Genomic DNA, 20,838 nt, shown 5'->3' with positions numbered 1-20,838 from the left:
TTTCTGATAGGTTGGAAGAGATCTCACAATAAGTTGACTTTCCACACAGAACACTACAGCTTGGTTTTAAGGATGTGAAATTAGCCAACTAGACAGATAAGGTAGCTTTGTCATGGGGTTGTGCTTTTGTTACAATTAAGAAACCAGATATCTGGGAAACGTAGTCACAATAATAGAAACTGTCTGGGAAAGTAACCTTGATGTGTCGATCAGGAATTAATCAGAATTTATAATTAAAAGATACAAAATAAATTATAATATATAGTATATAATATTAAATTAAATTAAATTAAATTAAATTAAATTAAATTACATTAAATTACATTAAATTAAATTAAATCAAATCAAATTAAATTAAATTAGATTAAATTAAAATAAATTAAATTAAATTAAAATAAATTAAATTAAATTAAATCAAAATAAATTAAATTAAATTAAATTAAATTAAATTAAATTAAATTAAATTAGATTAAATCCCAACTTTTTGTGGCAAAGTCGAAATTTATTTTACTTTAGTGCCACATGCTCCATGCTGTTTTTTTTCTGTCTCCCAAGAGTTTTTTTTGTCGTCTTTAAAACCACCACTTGTGTTTTTAGAGTTGAAGCCTAAATCATGGAAATTACAGAAAGTCAGCGATACTATTTTTAAAGCAGGACTCTGTGTCCATGGCAACAGCACGTCGGACAGCACGACACAAGGTGTGTTCAAGTACACCTCGGAAACTTTCACTTCCAGTGTCTTGGGATCGTTTGTCTGTCTTTGATGAGGAAACAAGATGGGTGTTATATAAAGAAGGTGTATTATGTTTTTTATACATATGTTTTTTTTTTTTAAGGTTTTTAATGAAAAGACAATTATGACGTTTATGTGACTTATTGCTTTAATAAATTAGTATTTTACCCCAGAGAGCCGCCTTTGGTCCATTAATTTGTGTGCAATATGTGGTCAGATTAACTGACAGAAATGTTGGTAAAAAATAATCCCCCAACGATTCTTCATCCTTCATGAGACTTATTTCAGTCTGGCTGTTATGTAGGGTTTAACTTTATTACTTACTTTTTGCTGTTATATTGATTTAAATGTTGCTTTATTATTTAACTAATTTTAACAGCTTATCTTATTTTATTTTTATTTATTCATTCATATATTTATTTTAATTTATCTGCACAGTTTTATTGACATTTTAGCCTTAATTTTATTTTAAACTCTTATCCTTACCCTTTTTAAATCTATTTATTTTAACTATTTATATTCTTAATATTAATTTGACGCTTTGAATTATTTTAATGACACATTTTATAGTTTTTGGTGTGCATTAGTCTCTATTTTTAAATCCATTTTTGTTTTTTAATATGTCTTGCCATTATTATATTTCTGCTTCTTTCTTGTTTTCAATCGCTGTAAAGCACTTTGGGTTGCATTTGATTTGTACGGTGGCCCTGAAGGACAAAACACATTTACAAAAGATGAAACACTTTTACAAAGTTGGAGACAATTTTACAAACGACGGAACACTTTTACCATTTCTGAAACAAATTAACATTTCATTTTTACTTAAAGGTGACATATCATGCAAAATTGACTTTTTAATGGTTCTTTACCTGAAATATGTGTCCCTGTCTACAAACCCCCCGAGAATGAAAAAAATCCATTCTGCCCCTGTTCTGATTTCTCCACCTTTCTGTAAATGTGTGTGAAACGAGCCGTTTCAGACTTCAGTGTTTTTGTTACGTAACAACAATATCCGGTCTGTCACGGAGTCAGAGCTCGGAGCTTGTTCAGCCCATAGACTGTATAAAATAATACTGAATCCCCTCCTCCGTTTTTCATTCCCTGCACACATGTGTGCTAACAAGGAGCTTAGGAGGGAGGCATGCTAGTTGTAGGCTGTCTTAATAAACACAAAGGTCGGTTTTACTCCCCACGTCTGCAGATTTGAAGATCTAGTGGATGATTTTTATTTATCATGGATAAGTGCTAGCGCTAGTTAGCATAGCCACATAGCTACATGTTCGTAGCTGTGTACCAAGACACACGTCTACATATTGATAAATAAAACAACAAGAAACACTAAATCTATGACCAATCGTTCAGAAAGGTCCTGCTACAGGCGCCTCTCCATCAGCATCAGATTCAGAGGGTTGAAGTAACGCGATCTCTGAGCAGCCGTGTATATTCAGCCAACATGTAAACATTAGATCAACGTGCTGGAGAGCCGAGGCACATCCACTTCCGGAGGGGGCGTGGTCAGAGGGAAAACAGAGTGTTCTGATGAGGAATGCAGAAGAGGACTTTTCAGGCATGCCAAAATCTGATTTCAAAGTGTTTTTTTGAGCATAAACTTTAAAGACATGTTTTGGGGACCTCTTAGACCAATATATATTGATGAAAAAAGCACGATATGTCACCTTTAAAGGGAATGTACCAAATACCGGAAGTGATCTGGAAGTGATCGAGTGAGGGGTCATTTAGTTTGTTTTGATGGAGAGAAACCAAACAGAGATGGGCATGGTTTACATATTAGGACATCCTCGGGTCTCAGAGAGGGGTATCAGACCTCAGATGAAAAAGCATCATGTCTCTGTAAAAGCTCCGTCATATCTCCGTCATAAACCTTCATTATGTGTCAGAGTCCAGATGAAATGTTAATTTGTTTCAGAAAACATCTTTTGTAAATGTGTTTCATTAAATGCAAATTTGTTTTGGCCTTGGTAAAAGTGTTTTGCTAATGCAAACATTGTTTTTATTTATCTTTGCTATTTTTTTGTATGTATTTTCTTTAATTGTGCAAATAAATAAATAAACAATAAAAGTCAACATGCTCATCACCGGCCCTCAGTCTCTTTTGTCAGGGTTGAATGTGTCCCTCTGACAACACTCTTGGCCCCAGCCTGGCCCTCCCAGTAAAACTGGTCTGGAACAGGGGTCAGCAACCTGAGGCTCTGGAGCCGCATGCGGCTCTTTCATCCTTATCCTGTTGCTCCCTGTGGCTTTGGAAAATAAATGATGAGTAATCAATTTAAGTGTATTCTATTTTTGTTCATTGATTTTTTTTTTTTTATTGTAATTCTAAATTTAAAGATTGTTGTAAACTTGTAACATTAAAATAAAAAACAGCTTTATTTGTTAATTTTTTTGTCGCTCAAAATATGCTTCACAATCTTCGAAATTCCAGCTGATGGGTCTCACACATCGGCACTTATACTTTTCAAATATGTATTTTATTAAAATAAAAAATTCAATTTAAGTCAACACTCTGCTGCACGCTCTGGTACACAAAGGATGACGGCACACAGCATTTTTGTTTTGCAGATGGATAATTTGAGTTCAGCTTTTTATGACATAAACCTTCCCAGCGTGTTTTTTCCCCCCAGAGTTTAAAATGATCAAAATGTTTTCTTTGCATACAGAAATACAATTTCATTTTCCCTTTAGCACTTCATTGATTTCATAAGCAACACACTATAGTTTTTTACACATAGCATAAAGGTAGAACAATAAATAAACAATAAAAGTCAACATGCTCATCACCGGCCCTCAGTCTCTTTTGTCAGGGTTGAATGTGTCCCTCTGACAACACTCTTGGCCCCAGCCTGGCCCTCCCAGTAAAATTGGTCTAGAACAGGGGTCAGCAACCTGAGGCTCTGTGGCTCATGTGAACCTCTTGTTGACTTGGGCCCTTTGGCAGATTCTTTGAGGCCAACAGTCTCAAACTTGGGTTTTAAGATGGACAGTGATTTTAAATTGGATCGTCAAATTAGCTCTGTAGTGAAGTCCAGCTTTTTTCAGCTTAGGCAGCTGGCAAAGGTGAAGCCTTTTCTTGCACAGCAGCACTTTGAGACAGTAATCCATGCTTTTATTACATCTCGGCTGGATTACTGTAACGCACTTTATATTGGAGTTAGTCAGTCCTCCCTCACACGTCTCCAGTTGGTGCAAAATACAGCTGCTCGCCTCTTAACTGGAGTTTGTAAGAGGGAGCACATTACTCCGATCCTGGCCTCCCTCTACTGGCTCCCTGTGCACTTCAGAGTCCATTTTAAGATTCTGTTATTTGTTCTTAAATCTTTAAATGGTCTGGCCCCGCCTTACCTCTCTGAGCTCCTTCACCCCTACCCTTTTGCTCGGTGCCTCAGGTCAGCTGGTCTGCTGCTCCTGGAGGTACCGAGGTCCAAACGGAAGCTCAGAGGGCATCGAGCTTTTTCCTGTTGCTGCTCCAAAATTATGGAATGAGCTTCCCCTCCACATTAGACTCCTCACTGTCCATTTTTAAAACTCATCTTAAAACCCATTTTTATTCCTTGGCTTTCAACCCTGCATGAGACTCTGCTCCTGTTTTAGTGTTTTATGGTTTGTTTTTAATTATTGTTTTATCGTTTTCATTGTTTTATTATCCTGTGTTTTAATTGTTTTTATGCCTGCGTTGTTTGTCTATTTATGTACAGCACTCTGTTCCGGCTGTGGTCGTTTTTAAAGTGCTTTATAAATAAAGTTGAGTTGAGTAGGAAAACAAGATATGCACTGTTATCTTCTATTTAGATGTCAAAAGGGATTTGCGGCTCCCAGGGTTTTTCTTTATTGTGGAATCAGGTCCAAATGGCTCTGAGTGTTAAAGGTTGCTGACCCCTGGTCTAGAACCACCACTGCTTGATTGATTGATTGATATTTCAGTCGGAGTCTAATTCGTCCGATTTTTCAGTGAACACGTGAACGCATCAGTCCTGAATAGGTCACATGACCGCTTCACTGCCTCCTCAGTCGACTCCTGTTTTGCCTTCAGTCCCTGCTCCTCTGCCGCTCCGAGTCCTCCCTGATATGGATCAGAATAGGAAAATTAAGAGGTCCACGGTGAGGTTAGCTTAGCCTCTTGTGAAAAAAAACCCAGACCAGAGACCAGGACAGGAGGCGGATTCCAGGTTTCTCCGAGGCAGGTTGGTGTTGACACAAAGATAGCTTGCTAACCTCGGCTGTGTTAGCTAAACTGCTGCGTACACAGAACAGATAGAAACAGGTGAAGTCATGCTCACAGCTTCATTCTCAGCATGTGGTTCTCTTCTTTAATATGTCAGTCCCTAACCCTGTTGTCCACAGTCCTGTTTAACAGCACAGTGAATCAGGAGGGCAGAGTTTCCTGGATCCCATCACTGGTGTTTGTCTGCTTATCTCTCCTCGTGCATGGAGACCACGGTGACCCTCTCACGCCTCCTGGACTCAGATTAGTCCAAAATGATGAGATTATTGGGTTTATCCGGGTCGTAGGTGTGTGTAGGTGTGTGTGTGTGTGTGTGTATTGGGGAAACTGTTAAAGGACAACAGATACAGGAGGATTTGGCCGCACCCATGACTCTGAAAGAATGTGTGTTTGGTTCTCACTTGTAAACAGTGAATCCTGAACATTTGACTTCCAGACCCTTTGAGTGTAAAGGTAGATTTCAGGAGATACAATGTGATGCATTTCTTCTGTTTAATTATATGGATTGAATATTTTGGAGTCTGAGCCACTTAATTTCAATCAATCAATAATAATAATAATACTGCATGGACCCAAATAGAAAGACATATATTGAAGATACAAGACCTGTCTTACACTCCCTACTGTTTCACGACTAAAAATATGAAGACATTCACGGCTAATCCCATCCTTAGCCACTCGGTGAAGGTATGGGAGGACGTACATAAATATATGAAACAACCAATCTCCCTCTCACCAAAAACACCTATAACGCTCAACAGTACTTTACCACCGGCCCTAAAAGACCAAGCTTTTAAGATATGGGCACAGAACGGTATTGAAAGATTCGAAGATTTATACCAAGGGAATACATTTAGATCATTTGAAGATCTGCGGGATGGCCATCAAATCCCAGCCACACACTTCTTCCGATTTTTACAGATACGACACTTCATACAGTCCAAACAAGGCGGTTCTTTGGATAGGCCGAAGTACTCCCCACTTGAGTCTTTACTGACTAAAGACAATCTGAGCAAACATATATCACAGATATACAGTTTATTGTTAGAATATTCAACGACCAACACAACAGCACTAAAAGACAGATGGGAGAGGGACCTGGGGATTAATATAACAGATGAACAATGGAGCCAGATCAATGAGCAAACACAGAGAAGTTGCATTAACACCAGGTATAGGCTCTGCAACTACAATTTTATACACAGGGCATATTTTACACCTGAGAGACTGGCTCATATTAAAACAGATATATCCCCTCTCTGCCTTCGATGTAAACTGGAAATTGGTTCGCTAATACATACAGTGTGGTCCTGCAATAAGTTAAGACAGTGGTGGCTGGGAATTGAGAATATTCTTGAGAAAGTATTGTCGCAGAATATTTCCTTGTCACCTGTGATAGTAATGCTAGGGGACTTGACCGACTTAAAGCTCCCCTCCCAAAGCTTAAAGGGTTTTGTGAGCCTAGCCATTACAGCTGCCAAGAAATGTATTACATCTAAGTGGAATCATGTAGACCCTCCAAACATTATTCAATGGATTAATGAGGTCAATTCATGTGCTCCTTTGGAGAAAATCACCTATTCCATCAGAGGTAGCCCACAGCTGTTTCACAAGACCTGGGACCCCTGGATGGCCTATCTAGAGTCCGGTCAATACAATGTTTAACTTATTGGTACTCGTACTTCATCTGTGTTCAAATATCAGCCACCTGTAGATGTGTGAGTAAAGTGTAAGGGGAAGATATGTATGTATGTGTATGTTACATTGAAGATTGTGGGTGCATCTCTCCTAATAATAATAATAATAATAAATAATAATAATACATTTTATTTATAAAAGCGCTTTAAAAGATTCTCCAAGCGCTTTACAGGAAAATAAGATTATACAATAGAATAGAAAAGCAAAGGAAAGGAAAACAGTGCAAAATAGCAAAGAAAAGCAAGGCAGCAAAATAAAACAAAACAAGAAACAATAAAACAAAACAAAATTAAAGCCACAAGCGGCGATGAACGGGCCCTCGCACACCCGCAGCTGCCGCCTACGCAAGCCGCCGCCACATGTAAACCGCTGCCTGATATTTGCCACCACATGATGCGAAAGCTAGATAGAAGCTTTTGGCAGATTGCCCACAAATTTTTGACTGAACAGAATTCCTTTAACAATAATTTAATCGTCAATATGTCTGCTATAGAATGTGCCTTGTTTGGACTGAATCAGAGAAAAACTCTAGGAGGAGCTCTCAAAAGTATGCACCCTTATTTGGGCGTCATTCTTCACATTCAAAGCTGTGTGTGCGTTTCATGCCCCGCCTCAACGCCTGCCACGCCCACAATTTTAGTCTGAACAGAATTCTTCGAACAGTTTTTAATCGTCAGTGTGTCTACTATAGGTTGCCCTTGGTTTGGACTGAATCGGAGAAATGGCTTCGGAGAAGATATGCACCCTTATTTGGACGCCATTTTTCATGTTCAAAGCTAGGTGGCGCTCTTCCTGTTAAGTTTGGGATATGGGTGCAAGAGGCTTTTTTGTGCGTCCTGATGCCATGAATATGTGTAAAATTTTTCAAGCATGTAGCTCAAAATAACCTCTATAGGGAGGGGTTTTTATAAACTGTAGGGGGCGCTAGTGAGCAAATTTTTTCAACTTTTTTTGCAAAACCCATAAATTGTTGCAATTTTTCCCTGCACTGATGAGTGTGTTGGATGAGGTGAAATTACGTGCATTTTAAACGTGACGTTTTTTTTTTATGCCCCGCCCCAAAGTCTGGCACGCCCACAATTTTCGTCTGAACGGAATTTGTTCTGATAATTCTTTCTCGTCAATGGGTTTACTATAGGTTGACCTTGGTTTGGACTGAATCGGAGAAAAGCTCTAGGAGATAATAGCGAAAGTATGCACCCTTATTTGGACGTTTTTGGACACTTTTTGGAGCCATTTTTGATTTTCAAAAATACGTGACAAAGAATAAAAATCAATCCTTAGAAGAACAATAGGGCCTTCGCCACCAGCGGTGCTCGGGCCCTAAAAAACAATCAACTATACTTTAAAAGCCTTTGTAAAAAGGTCGGTTTTGAGTCCGGATTTGAATGTGGTGAGTGAGGGAGAGAATCTGAGGTGTTGGGGGACAGAGTTCCAGAGGGTGGGGGCAGCGACAGAGAAGGCCCTGTCCCCCCAGGTTCGGTGCTTGGGTTTTGGTGAGACGGGTGAGGAGGTTGGCGCTGGTGGTGGGATTGTACGGCTGCAGAAGGTCGGTGAGGTAGGAGGGAGCTAGATTGTGGAGGGCTTTGTAGGTGATGAGGAGGGTCTTGTACTGTATTCTTGAGGGGATGGGAAGCCAATGGAGGTTCTGGAGGACTGGGGTGATGTGGTCTCTGGAGCGGGAGTGAGTGAGGAGGCGTGCAGCTGAGTTTTGCATGTATTGTAATTTGTTGAGGAGGGTTTTGGGTGAACCGTAGAGGATGCTATTGCAATAATCAATCTTTATTTGTATAGCGCCAAATCACAACAAACATTATCTCAAGACGCTTCTACAAACAGAGCAGGTCTAGACCACTCTATGTCAAATTATGAACAGAGACCCAACACCAAGACAGGGTAAGACTCAGTCTGACCCCACCTTAATCCATCATGAGCATTGCACCTCGCAGTATTTAGCTAGTTACAGTGGCGAGGACAAACTTCCTTTAACAGGCAGAAACCTCCAGCAGGACCAGACTCATGTTAGACAGCCATCATGCCTCGACCAAGTTGGGTCTGGAAAGAGGGATAGAGGGGAGTAAGAGAGAGAGGTGATAGTGATGAGACGAGTAGTAGAAGCTGTTGCCGCTGGAGTCCAGAACGTCCGCAGCAGGAGGACGTCTACGGCAGCTCAGAGGAACCTACGAGACAATGGAGCTCAGGGACTCCAGAAAGGTCTATGGTTAGTGACTTTACTGGGACAGGAAGAGTTAAAATAAGTGATGAAGGGGGTTAGCTAGGATCCCAGTGTGTCAGTGCGCCAGTTCCCCCGGCAGTCTAAGCCTATAGCAGCATAACTAAGAGCTGGTCCAAGCCTGATCCAGCTCTAACTATAAGCTTTATCAAAAAGGAAAGTTTGAAGCCTACTCTTAAAAGTAGAGAGGGTGTCTGCCTCCCGGACCCTGACTGGTAGATGATTCCAAAGGAGAGGGGACTGCAATTTGCATCATCTTCATCATTATGTAATCCCACGTCATCATTATTCCCACCTACAGCCTTGATAAGGATCATATTCAGAACAGAAGGCTTTATTGTGATCATATTTCCTCATTAAGAAGATCATTAACCAGACTAACGTGGTGTCAAAGCTCAGGATGCAATGATTAAATGGTTCCACTGTAAGTAAGTAAGTCCAATTTTATTTAGTATAGCACCTTTTCATAATCACAAAGTGCTTCACAGGAAAAATATTCAAATTAAAATGAAATCATGAAATGTTCAAAGGAGCAGACAATAAGATAAGATGCTCCTTTATTCGTCCCACAACGGGGAAATTCATGGAGTTACAGCAGCAAACAAGACGGTGTACAGAACAAGAATTTCAACAAGAATATATATAGGAAAGAAATGTCCATCAGAGACGACAGCTTGACCATAATCCTCCTCTCAGCCACCACCTCCACAGGGTCCAGGACTGAGCTGGCCTTCTTCCCCAGTTAGTTCAGTCTTGCTCTCCTGTGTCCTGTCCGCCCACAGCAGGTGTAATCCTTCCAATGTGGCGTTCGTGTCCGGTGTTAGCTCTGTTAGCATGATGCTACTCTGGTGCTGGGTTAGCTCGTCCACCTTATCGTAGATAGATCTTACATTCCCCATAACGGTGGGTGGAAGGACAGGTCCATGTCGTCTTTTCTTAGCTTCTTAGCACCTCAGTACCAGCACGTCGTCCTTGCCTCCTTCTCCTCAGCTCGCAGGGAACATCGGGTCTAGCATCGTTTAGCATTCGATATGGTACGTGCTGCTAACAGCTGATCTCGTATGTAAACAATGTTACCATGGATACACGCAGGATCTCCGAACACACACAGGAACAAAAATAGTGAAAACACCCCTGCAAACGTATCCAGTTTGGTGTCTATGGCCAACAAAGGGGTCATTAAAAGTCCTGAAAGGCTCCAAATACAAAGAGAACTAAACAGATATAAGAACAACGAAGAGAGAGCTGCTGCAACAAGCAGCCACTCGAGCGGCGCTTAGCAACGGAAAGGATAATATAAAAGCATAATTAGAACATTAGTCTGTACAAGGTGAGTCGAAGGCCTGTTTAAAGAGACAACGGAGACAGCTGAGTGAATATTTACAAGAAGATCGTTCCACAATGTTGGTGCCACCACTTCAAACGCACAGTCACCTTTTGTCCTTAAGGCTGTTTTATACTTCTGCGTCGAATCGACGGCGTACCCTACTACCGGGGGTCCGCGTAGCTCCCGTACCTACGCCAAGGCATACGTACGCAGCTGACGACGTGCACCTCCTCCAAAATGTAACTACCCGTACAGCCGACGCCGACCGCAAGCCCTGTGATTGGTCTGCTTGGCAGCGTTGTCTTTCCCGGCATGTTTATTTCTGCTGTAAAGATCAGCTTTTTTGAATTGGTGTGTATGTGGTTTCTGGTACTTCTGGAGCCAGCCTCAAGTGGACACTCCATGAACTGCAGTTTTTAGCACTTAAGCATTAGACTCATATTTGTAGACCGGAGGCTGCCGCTTGGTTTACAGCCTGGTACAAAATCGGCACACACTGTATGGGGGGGGTGAACTTTTTCATGACGCGGCAATTTTGAAGATATTAAGATTATGAGTTTTCGCCCAAATAAGGGCATGTCTGACTTGATTGACAGACTGCACTTTTAAGAGTTTTTAATTATGTGATTTTAACTGATGACTCGGGTGACTCTGTCATTTTGGTACTTTTGGACCTATCTGCTGCGTTTGACACTGTCGACCACACAATTCTCCTGTCACGCCTTGATAGTTGTGGAATTAAGGGTGTAGCACTCCGTTGGTTTCAATCCTACCTGACAGACAGAAGTTTCTCTGTCCATTTAGGAGATTTTTCCTCTGAGACAGCCCCTCTTACTTGTGGTGTTCCTCAGGGGTCTGTTTTGGGCCCTATCCTGCTCTCGTTGTATATGCTGCCCATGGGATCTATTTTCCAGAAATATGGCGTCTCATTTCATTGTTATGCTGATGATGTGCAAATTTATATGCCGTTCAGCATAAAGAGGAATGGATCCCTGCAGTCCTTATTCAACTGTTTGAAAGAGGTAAAGTTATGGCTGAGCCTAAATTTTCTGCACCTTTAACGAGGAAAAGACTGAGGTCATTGTATTTGGACAGCCCCAACAGTTCGATGGGAGCACTCTCGGCCCTCTCGCAGCAAATGTTCACTCCTCTGTAAAGAGCCTTGGAGTTCATTTTGATAGTGCCTTCAAATTTAGGAAACAAATCTCTTCTGTGGTTCAGTCCAGCTTCTTCCAGCTGAGACTCATAGCGAAGGTGAAGGCATATCTCCCTCCTAAGGATCTAGAGAGAGTTGTACACGCCTTTATTACGGCTAGGCTTGATTATTGTAATTCTTTGTATGTCGGCTTAGACATGGCGTCTATTCAGCGCCTGCAGCTTGCACAGAATGCGGCAGCTCGCCTCCTGACTGGCAGGAAAAAGAGGGAGCACATCACACCTGTGCTGCGTGCTCTCCACTGGCTCCCAGTCCGTCACAGGATTGATTTTAAAGTTGCACTTTTAACATACAAGGCCCTAAATGGATTGGCACCATCCTACTTGGCTGATCTTCTCCATGCTCACAACCCAACCCGAGCACTGAGGTCAACAAACCAGCTGCTCCTGGATGTGCCTAAAAGTCGCCTTAAAACCCGGGGAGACCGAGCCTTTGCAGCAGCGGCCCCCAAAGCTCTGGAACGGCTTGCCACTCCAATTAAGATCGGCCCCAACTGTTGAATGTTTTAAATCTTTGTTGAAGACCCATCTCTTCTCTTTGGCCTTCTCCTCGTGAAGAGTACATTAATATCCTGTTATGTTGTTTATTGTTGTCTTCATGTAATTTTTACTTTTTACCTTGCAAAGCACTTTGGCCAACACTGGTTGTTTTTAAATGTGCTATATAAATAAAGTTGACTTGACTTGACTTGACGTGAACACTGGAGCTGTTGGCTAGGAGGCTCAAACCCCGCCCCTTTACGTCACACTCTTTTGGATGAGTTCAGCATTTCCAATATGGCTGCTGGCCGCGATTGGCCTCAAAACAGTGCTTCAGAAACAGATGGATGACGTCACTGACACTACGTCCATTATTTACACATTCTATGGTATCACCTTTACCTTTTTGGCGTGCAGTGCCAAGTTTGACGTTTTCCACACTTTACCTGCAACTTCTTCTGTGTCAGGTTCTTCAGATCACCATTTGGTCGTACCCGAAATGCTCCCACCCCGCTGCCTTCACTCTTTGTTTTTTAATTCGGTTCAGGTGGAACATATTGTACCTTGGACAAAAGGAACAGGACAGTGGAGCCTTTACGATCAAATCCGTGCACGCAAACACCAGCGCATTCTCACTGGATCCATAAAACACGCACGTCTACTGACCCCTCTTTACTATCTCGGCTTGAACAAAGGAGAACAAGCACATTTTGTGTCGTCAGACAAAAGTCCAGTTTAAAACTAGTGATTATTCTATATGTTTAAGTCTCAGCTTGACACACAACACTGCTTTTGTGAGTAAACGTCTTTGTTTTCATATGTTTGAGGAGCAGTGGTCGTGATAACATCTCAAACACCCTCTGTTTGTTTTTAACATGCTGCTGTAAGGATTTGCACACCATGCGCTATCTGTGTGTCCACAGTGGTTAGTCTGGTTTAGTCTTCTCATGTCACGGCGGCGAAAAGTGCTGAGTAGCTTGTAATTTGAACACAGCGGCCGGCTTTCAGTTACATTGTGGTTGATAGGGAAGTCACACTTCTTCTGTGAACATGTTTTTCTCCTTTCAGACACCTGAGAGGACAAAGAAGAAGAAGGAGCAGCACCTGGAGGGGGGATTCTGCACCACCTGTGAAAGCTTTACTGTTTGGTGAGTAGCCAGGGTCTTGAGTAAACACAGACAATCCATTCTCTCACTTTGTGCTGAAGTCATTTGACCTGAAATAAAAGAATCTATCTGACGCTAAGATTAAGGAAGTGTCGCCTCCGGAGAATGCAAACGATCTGGTTCCTTAAAAAATGCACCAAAGTCCAGACTGTGCGTTGACCTCAGAGCAGTGAATCAGCAGGTGGACAGTAAAGCCGCGGTGCAAATCCCCTGTGTGATTAGAAGGAGAAGCAGCAGCAACAACACACCGCAGGTCATGACACTTTCTCACAAAACCCCGGCGCTGCTCTTACGCAACAGCGTGGTTAAGTGAGCTTTACCCTCCTCAGAGACCATCCAGCGAGCGGTTACTCTGACACGAACCATGATCACCGCTACGTCTCTCCTTTAAGCTTCTTTTTTTTATGAGATCGCAAAAAAGATTTTCCACTAAATCACAAAAGTTGAATTTGTTAGAGTGAGTTTAAGGTCCTGACTTGTTTATCAGATGAATAATTGAAGGTTAAGCATACAAAACTTAAGCATACATAAACATTTGAGATGTTTTTAAGATAAAAATAATAATCATGAAGAACGCTGATTTCCTTTTAGTGCTGGGAGAGTGATTGTGATTTTTATTTTTATTTAAAGGTGACATGTTATGCTCTTTGTCATCAACATATATTGGTCTAAGAGGTCCCCAAAACATGTCTTTAAAGTTTATGCTCAAAAAAACACTTTGAAATCAGATTTTGGTCTGCCTGTAAACCCCTCTTTTTCAGCCCTGCTCAGAACAGGCTGTTTTCTGTGTCTGTGCCTTTAAATGAGAATGAGCTCTCTGACCACGCCCCCTCAGGAAGTGGGTGTGGCCTCGGCTGTCCGGCTCGTTGATCTTATGTTTACATGTTGGCTGAATATACACGGCTACTCACAGACCCGCGTTACTTCAACCCTCTGAATCTGATCCAGAATCTGATCCTGACGGAGAGGCGCCTGCAGCAGGACCTTTCTGAAGGATTGGTCACAGATTTAGTGTTTCTTGTTGTTTTATTTGTCAGTATGTCGACGTGTGTCTTGGTACACAGCTACGAACGTGTAGCTATGTGACTATGCTAACTAGCGCTAGCACTTATCCATGAAAAATAAAAATCATCCACTAGATCTTCAAATCTGCAGACGTGGGGAGTAAAACCGACCTCTGCCAGAAAGGCAGCGGGACCTTTTCTGAACCATTGGTCACAGATTTAGTGTTTCTTGTTGTTTTATTTGTCAGCATGTCGACGTGTGTCTTGGTACACAGCTACAGCTACAGCTACGACATGTAGCTATGTGGCTATGCTAACTAGCGCTAGCACTTATCCATGATAAATAAAAATCATCCACTAGATCTTCAAATCTGCAGACGTGGGGAGTCAAAGCGACCTTTGTGTTTATTAAGACAGCCTACAACTAGCATGCCTCCCTCCTAAGCTCCTTGTTAGCACACATGTGTGCAGGGAATGAAAAACGGAGGAGGGGTTGAGTTGTATTTTATACAGTCTATGGGCTGAACAAGCTCCGAGCTCTGACTTCCTGTTACAGACCGGATGGTGTTGTGACATATTTCAGGTAGAGAACCATTAAAAAGTCGATTTTGCATGATGTCACCTTTAAGTTATATTTTTGGGTATTTTTGCCTTTAATGGACAGGACCATAGACTGTATATAGTGCATATATATATATATAATACACACCACTTTATATGGACGTCATCTCACTCGGAAGTGAGGCCGCCACAAAAACTGCTCCCCCTGGTGGCTGGCTGCAGTATAGGTCAAAAACTCTGTCTTCCCCCATTCATTTGAATGGGGCTGCAGTCAAACTTTAATAAATAAATACACGTGGTACGAATGTTTCTCACATCCGTATGCTGTGGTGATATGTAGTTATTATTTGACTGTTTTGTGTTCAAGGCCTCTTTTTATATGTACAGTCTATGGACAGGACAGTTGGAGAGAGACAGGAAATGTGGGGAGTAGAGAGTTGAGGAAGACATGCAACAAATAGTCCAGGGCTATAGCCTCTGTATATGGGGCGTGCCTAGACCGCTAGGCCAACGGTGCCCCAATGATTTTTAAACAATGAGGAAAAACAAGGATTAAATGGTTCCCAAAGACCAAGTTGGCATCGTTGAATCTTGTATTTTTGTTCCAAATCCTTGGAAAATTCTCCCCACCCTGAAATAATCCAGAGATAAACCCAGCAAATCCAAAAAATATCAAGCAGCTCAAACAACCTTTGGAAAATTCCAAAATACATCTTTGAAAACACAGTTTTCTTTTCTTTTCATACCTGATTAAGTTTTCTTCATGATTAGGTTTTTTTAAGGAGCGTCACAGAACAGAAAGAAAAGCTCGAACATGAAGACTTTATTTATAAGAACCAGGAAAACACACAAGCGAGCTGAAAACCAGGATCAGGGAAGTGTTTGGACTCTTTTTTCCTGCAGAAATGTCAAATATGTGCAGGTTTGCATTTATTCTGGAGCTCTGTTGATTTAGTGTTTTGTGGTACGGCTTCATCTGAATATGTTATCTAACACACACTCGTTGGAGCTGGTGTGATGTCTTTCATTACTTAGGAACTTTACCCAGGAACTTCTTGCGTTTCACCTGGTGGACCCAGGGTCTAAATTTAGTTCAGGGGTAGATAATCTCTCCCCTAAAAATCCCCTGCTAGGGTGGTAGTACTTTTCAAAAGGCCCCGGGGCTTTCGGGGGGCGGGGCCTGCAATGCTGAACGTGTCTGATTGGTAGATTAACCGCAGTGTTTTTATTCTGCCCGCCGTCCACAATAACATCACACACATCTGTGATTCACTTGATTTCTCTTTCTTTCATTAGTTTTTATTTGTTCTATCTTCTAAAAGAAGAAGCTGTGATTCGCCGGGTCAACTTTTTTTAGATTTTTTTTTTTCATTTTGTTTTTGCCAATTTTTTTTTTTTAGATTTTTTTTTTTTCAATTTTTTTTCTTGCAAATTTTAATTAAAAAAAAAAAAAAAAATCAAAAAAATTTTTTTCTTTTTTTTTCCTTTTTTTTCTTTTTTTTGGGGTCAATTTTTTATTCAAATTTTCTTTTGTCAAATTTTTCCAAAAACCATTCACAGTCATTGTTTTTTCCATCTGTGATTCTCTTGATTTCTCTTTCTTTCATTAGTTTTTATTTGTTCTATCTTGTTTGTATGTGTGTGTACTTTTCAAAAGAAGAAGCTGTGATTCTCTTGATTTAGCAGCTTGTAACAGTAGTCTTCTCTCAGCCCACCGTGAATGCGTCTCTCCTCCCGGTGTTCCGGTTTTAAAAGTGACCCTGGAAACCGGGGGCCCACCAGCTGAACGTGTCAGTGTTTGTGGAGTTTACACAGCTGTTGAAACACAGGCTTCCGGGTCAACTTTTTTATCACATTTTTTTTTGTCAAATTTTTTTTTTCGTATTTTTTTTTTCTTTATTTTTTGTCAATTTTTGTTTTTTCGTATTTAAAAAAAATAAATAATCCCCAAAAATTTCCCCAAAAAATTTCTACATTTTTTTTTTCAAATTTTTGTTTACAATTTTTTTTTACAATTTCTTTTTTTCAAAAAAATTTTTCAAATTTTTTTTTTTTCAATTTTTTCCAAAAACTATTCCCAGTCATTGTTTGTCCATCTGTGATTCTCTTGATTTCTCTTTCTTTCATTAGTTTTTATTTGTTCTATCTTTTTTGTATGTGTGTGTACTTTTCAAAAGAAGAAGCTGTGATTCTCTTGATTTAGCAGCTTGTAACAGTAGTCTTCTCTCCCACCATGAATGCGTCTCTCCCGGTGTTCCAGTTTTAAAAGTGACCGTGTAAACTGGAGACCTTCAGCTGAACGTGTCAGTGTTTGTGGAGTTTACACAGCTGTTGAAACACAGAGGGAGTTCCTGGGAATGCAAACTAGTTTAGTTTGTATTAAGATTTCAAAATATCCTCATCAGATATTTAATGATGGTCTAAAGACGTTTATGAGGGACGCATCCGGCTGAGAGTCTCCAGTTAACAGGGTCGCTGTTTAAACCAAAACACCGTCCGATCTCTGCCACGGCTTTTTGAGTTCAAAAGGATTTTAAAGCCGTGTTGAAACGTCTTTGCTACTCGCGCTTATCTCCTCTCACGTGTTGATTCATTCATTGCTTTTTTCATGTTTTTAATCGCAGGAGAAAATTTTCACTTTTTTTCATGTTTTTCTGCTTTTGGAGCACAATTTCACATTTGAGGAAAATTTATTATTTCGACAGGACCAGGGTCAACTTTTTTGTCAAATACTTTTTTTTCCAAAAAATGTTTCAAAAATGTTTTTTCAAAAAAAAAATTTTCAAATATTTTTTTTTTTCACTTTTTTTTTTCAAATTTTTTCTTGTCAAAATTTTTTTTTCAAATTTTTATTCAAATTTTTTTTTCAAAAGTTTTTTTTCAATTTTTTTCAAAAGATTTTTTTTCAAAAGATTTTTTTTCAAAAGATTTTTTTTCAAAAAATTTTTTCAATAAACACCGGCCGATCTCTGCCACGGCTTTTTGAGTTGAAAAGGATTTTAAAGCCGTGTTGAAACGTCTTTGCTACTCGCGCTTATCTCCTCTCACGTGTTGATTCAGTGAATCCATCTGTGATGAAATATAGCACCATCTAAAACAGACCCGCTGAGTCTCTTCATGCTAACAGGCTAACTGTTGTGTTGCTCATAATGATACCTGCCTGTCCGTCTGCTTCTATGGTGTCATCTGTGATGAATGGCATTCCTCTTTGTTTTACTGCCCTCTACTGGTCTGGTGGTGTAGTGCATTTACTTTTCTTTCCTCCATACGTCACTGGCCTGATTTGCACAATATACCCGGGACTTCAGCCCGCGGTCGAAACGCAGACAACAATGGGGGCACAGGAACCTTTCAGTTCCTAGTAAAGTAGTTCCGGGGGCTAAAAGACCCTGGAACTCTTGGTTAAAATGCACCTACTGATAACACGCAGCAGTGAAAATAATGCAACACGCAGCCCTGATGAGTCAGAGAGGCAACATTTGACTTGGACAGAAACATCAGTGTGTCATTTTCTCTGTCAAAGCTCATTACCCTCAGAATGGATTTATTGGTGGTGCTGAATCTCTCACTCTCTCTCTCTTCTCCGCAGCGGAGAGCTGTCAATGCTGGACTCCCTGATCTCTCAGCGAGAGGATCTGTGAGGCTGGGGGCGAACGACACCCAGCCGACCAACTAACCACCACCACACCCAAGATGATGGCTTCCAGCGATGTGGACACCCGTGCTGAAGGTACAGACGCTTTTTCTTTCATGAGCACATCGTCTTCAAACTTAAATGAAACAGAAAAAAAGAGCTGTGTGTAGAAACTTGAGCGCTAGCTGTAATAATCTCAAGTAGACTCAGTGGGATTATACGTAATCCCAGTTGGCAGGTTGACAGAGAATCATTAAAGCAGCTTTAATGTTTTCGGCACGGCTGGTGAATAATTTGGCGGGATGTCAAAACAAAAGATTAAAACTCCAGCAGCTTTTGATGAATGTACAGTATCTGCAGCTCTTTCTCAATCAACACATTATTCCACATTCTGTTCTTTATTGTGTTTCCTAATAGATCTATTACTGCATTTAATCCTGAACTCTTCACATTAGTAATCTGGCAAGTTTCATTCTTTCATATCAGATTATTTTGTCACCTTAAACCTTGTCCAGGACAAAAGCAGAGCATATCAGCGCCGTCTTCACGCTCGTTGGTCAAACACAACCTGCAAATATTTGCCCGTCCATCTGCGTCAGCCGGGGTTCATAACATCATCGCATACAGCTCAGTTCAATTCACCACCGTCTTGAAGAGCTGTGTCTGGATTAACTGTTCCTCTGCTCCCAGCTTCCTAAGGATAATCAGGGACCGGTTTGAGGACGTGTCGGGTAGGTCAGGCGTGGTTCAGCTATGTTTGGTACCAGAACTTCTTGAATGGATACCGACATCTGGCATTCTGTTTCAGCTGCAGAGAGGCGTGGTCATCGTACGAAACAAGAAAAACAAACCCTGCGTCAGAGAGAGGAAGTCAATGATGCTTCGTCAGATGTTTGAACCATTTAGAGGCAAACAGCGTTTAAGAGGTCGGACGTTTGTGGAGATTAGGGATGAACATTTGTTAAGTATTCTCTGTGATCGATCTTTGGAAATGTTAACGGCCAATTATCAATTATTCAATTAAAAAAACATTGAGTTTTCTTATGTCAAAACTAGGGATGTCACCAATTAACTAGTTTTGATTAATTGATTGTGAAGAACTTACTCAAACACGTTTTTTAGTTTTGATTTTCTATCACATGGAACAAACATCATGTGGTCTCATATTTCACTCAGCTATCAGGAAGGTGTTTTAAGTTTAAAGCATGTTTCAGTGTTGCTGACAGCGGAGACGCTCAGCTGGCGGCTGCAGCTGAGTGACAGGTCTCCACGAGCGCTTTTTTTCACCACCGTCGGACTGATTACGACCCGGTTGTGCTCCCGGCTGACCCCTGACCACGATCACATGCTTATTCTCAATAAGAACGAGTAGACAGAAAACTGGACACTGTGAGTCTGAAACATGTTTCTGTTCAGTTCCCTTGTTGAAGTCTGAGCCTTCACTTTTATGACTGTATGTCTGCAGAGATTATGAGCCTGCTCCACATGTTGATATTCAGCGTGTTTAACATTTTGAACACCTCAATACGATCCGTAGATATTCAATACTGCCAGTTATAAACATTGTATCATGAAGGAAGATTTGATTCAGGGGGAAGAAGAAGAAGAAGAAGAAGAAGAAGAAGAAGAAGAAGAAGAAGAAGAAGAAGAAGAAGAAGAAGAAGAAGAAGAAGAAGAAGAAGAAGAAGAAGAAGAAGAAGAAGAAGAAGAAGAAGAAGAAGAAGAAGAAACGTACTTATTAATCCCCAGGGGGGGAAATTGAATTTTTCCACTTGTGTTATATTTATTGGTCATGCTTCACACACAGTTTGGTGTATACATACAATATTAAGCACAAACATGCAATGGACATGTTTTAGGGAGAGATGTCAGAGTGAGGATGCTGCCATCAACCAGCGCACCCCGAGCAGTTGGGGTTCGGTGCCTTGCTCAAGGGCACCTCGGCAGTGCCCAGGCAAGTGAACCAGCACCTCTCCAGCCACCAGTCCACTTGCCAAACTCCGTCCATGTTGGGACTCGAACTGGCGACCCTCCGGTTGGCAAGCCAAGCCAAGCCCCTATGGACTGAGCTACTGCCGCCCCAAAAAACGCGTTTGGCATTGTTTTTGACATGGACAACTTTTACGTTCTTCTTAATGATTAACCAATAATTGATCATTAACATTTCCAACATTTTTACATCCCTAGTACCAGAACTTCTTGAATGGATACCGACATCTGGCCTTCTGTTTCAGCTGCAGAGAGGCGTGGTCACACACTTAATGTGTTGTGATGTTGTGTGGATATCATTGCAATAAACAAATGATGAGAAAGCTACGCTGTAGATCGCAAACAGCTTTAAAAAGGTTGGATGTTTGTGGAGATCATTTTGTCTTTGTGAGCTTCTGTAACAGCGACACAAACTTTTTTTGCTAATCTTGCAGCGGTGATGAAACTTAGTGAGTTTGCATCGTCTTTGCTCAGTGATATCCATGATCTCCACAGTGTGTGCAGGCTCTGCTGAACTTGAAGTTGAACCCCCCGCTGCTTGAACTTACAAGTTTGGTT

General features: G+C 41.0%; 1 protein-coding gene across 1 annotated transcript in view; it reads left to right on the top strand.

Moving 5' to 3' along the window:
* Nucleotides 1–4,718: 4,718 nt before the first annotated feature.
* The window catches only part of slc36a1 (solute carrier family 36 member 1), an 85,563-nt gene continuing 69,443 nt past the window's right edge, over nt 4,719–20,838 (top strand). The window contains exons 1-3 of the mRNA XM_034690905.1: nt 4,719–4,932; nt 12,995–13,074; nt 18,247–18,387. Coding sequence (XP_034546796.1) covers nt 18,351–18,387 — 37 coding nt within the window. The 5' untranslated portion in view covers nt 4,719–4,932; nt 12,995–13,074; nt 18,247–18,350. The remainder of the gene's footprint in view (nt 4,933–12,994; nt 13,075–18,246; nt 18,388–20,838) is intronic.

Source organism: Notolabrus celidotus, chromosome 8, assembly GCF_009762535.1.
Source record: "Notolabrus celidotus isolate fNotCel1 chromosome 8, fNotCel1.pri, whole genome shotgun sequence".
NCBI lineage: Eukaryota > Metazoa > Chordata > Actinopteri > Labriformes > Labridae > Notolabrus > Notolabrus celidotus.
The sequence above is the reverse complement of the archived record's forward strand: the minus strand, read 5'-3'. Positions and strand labels throughout refer to the sequence as shown.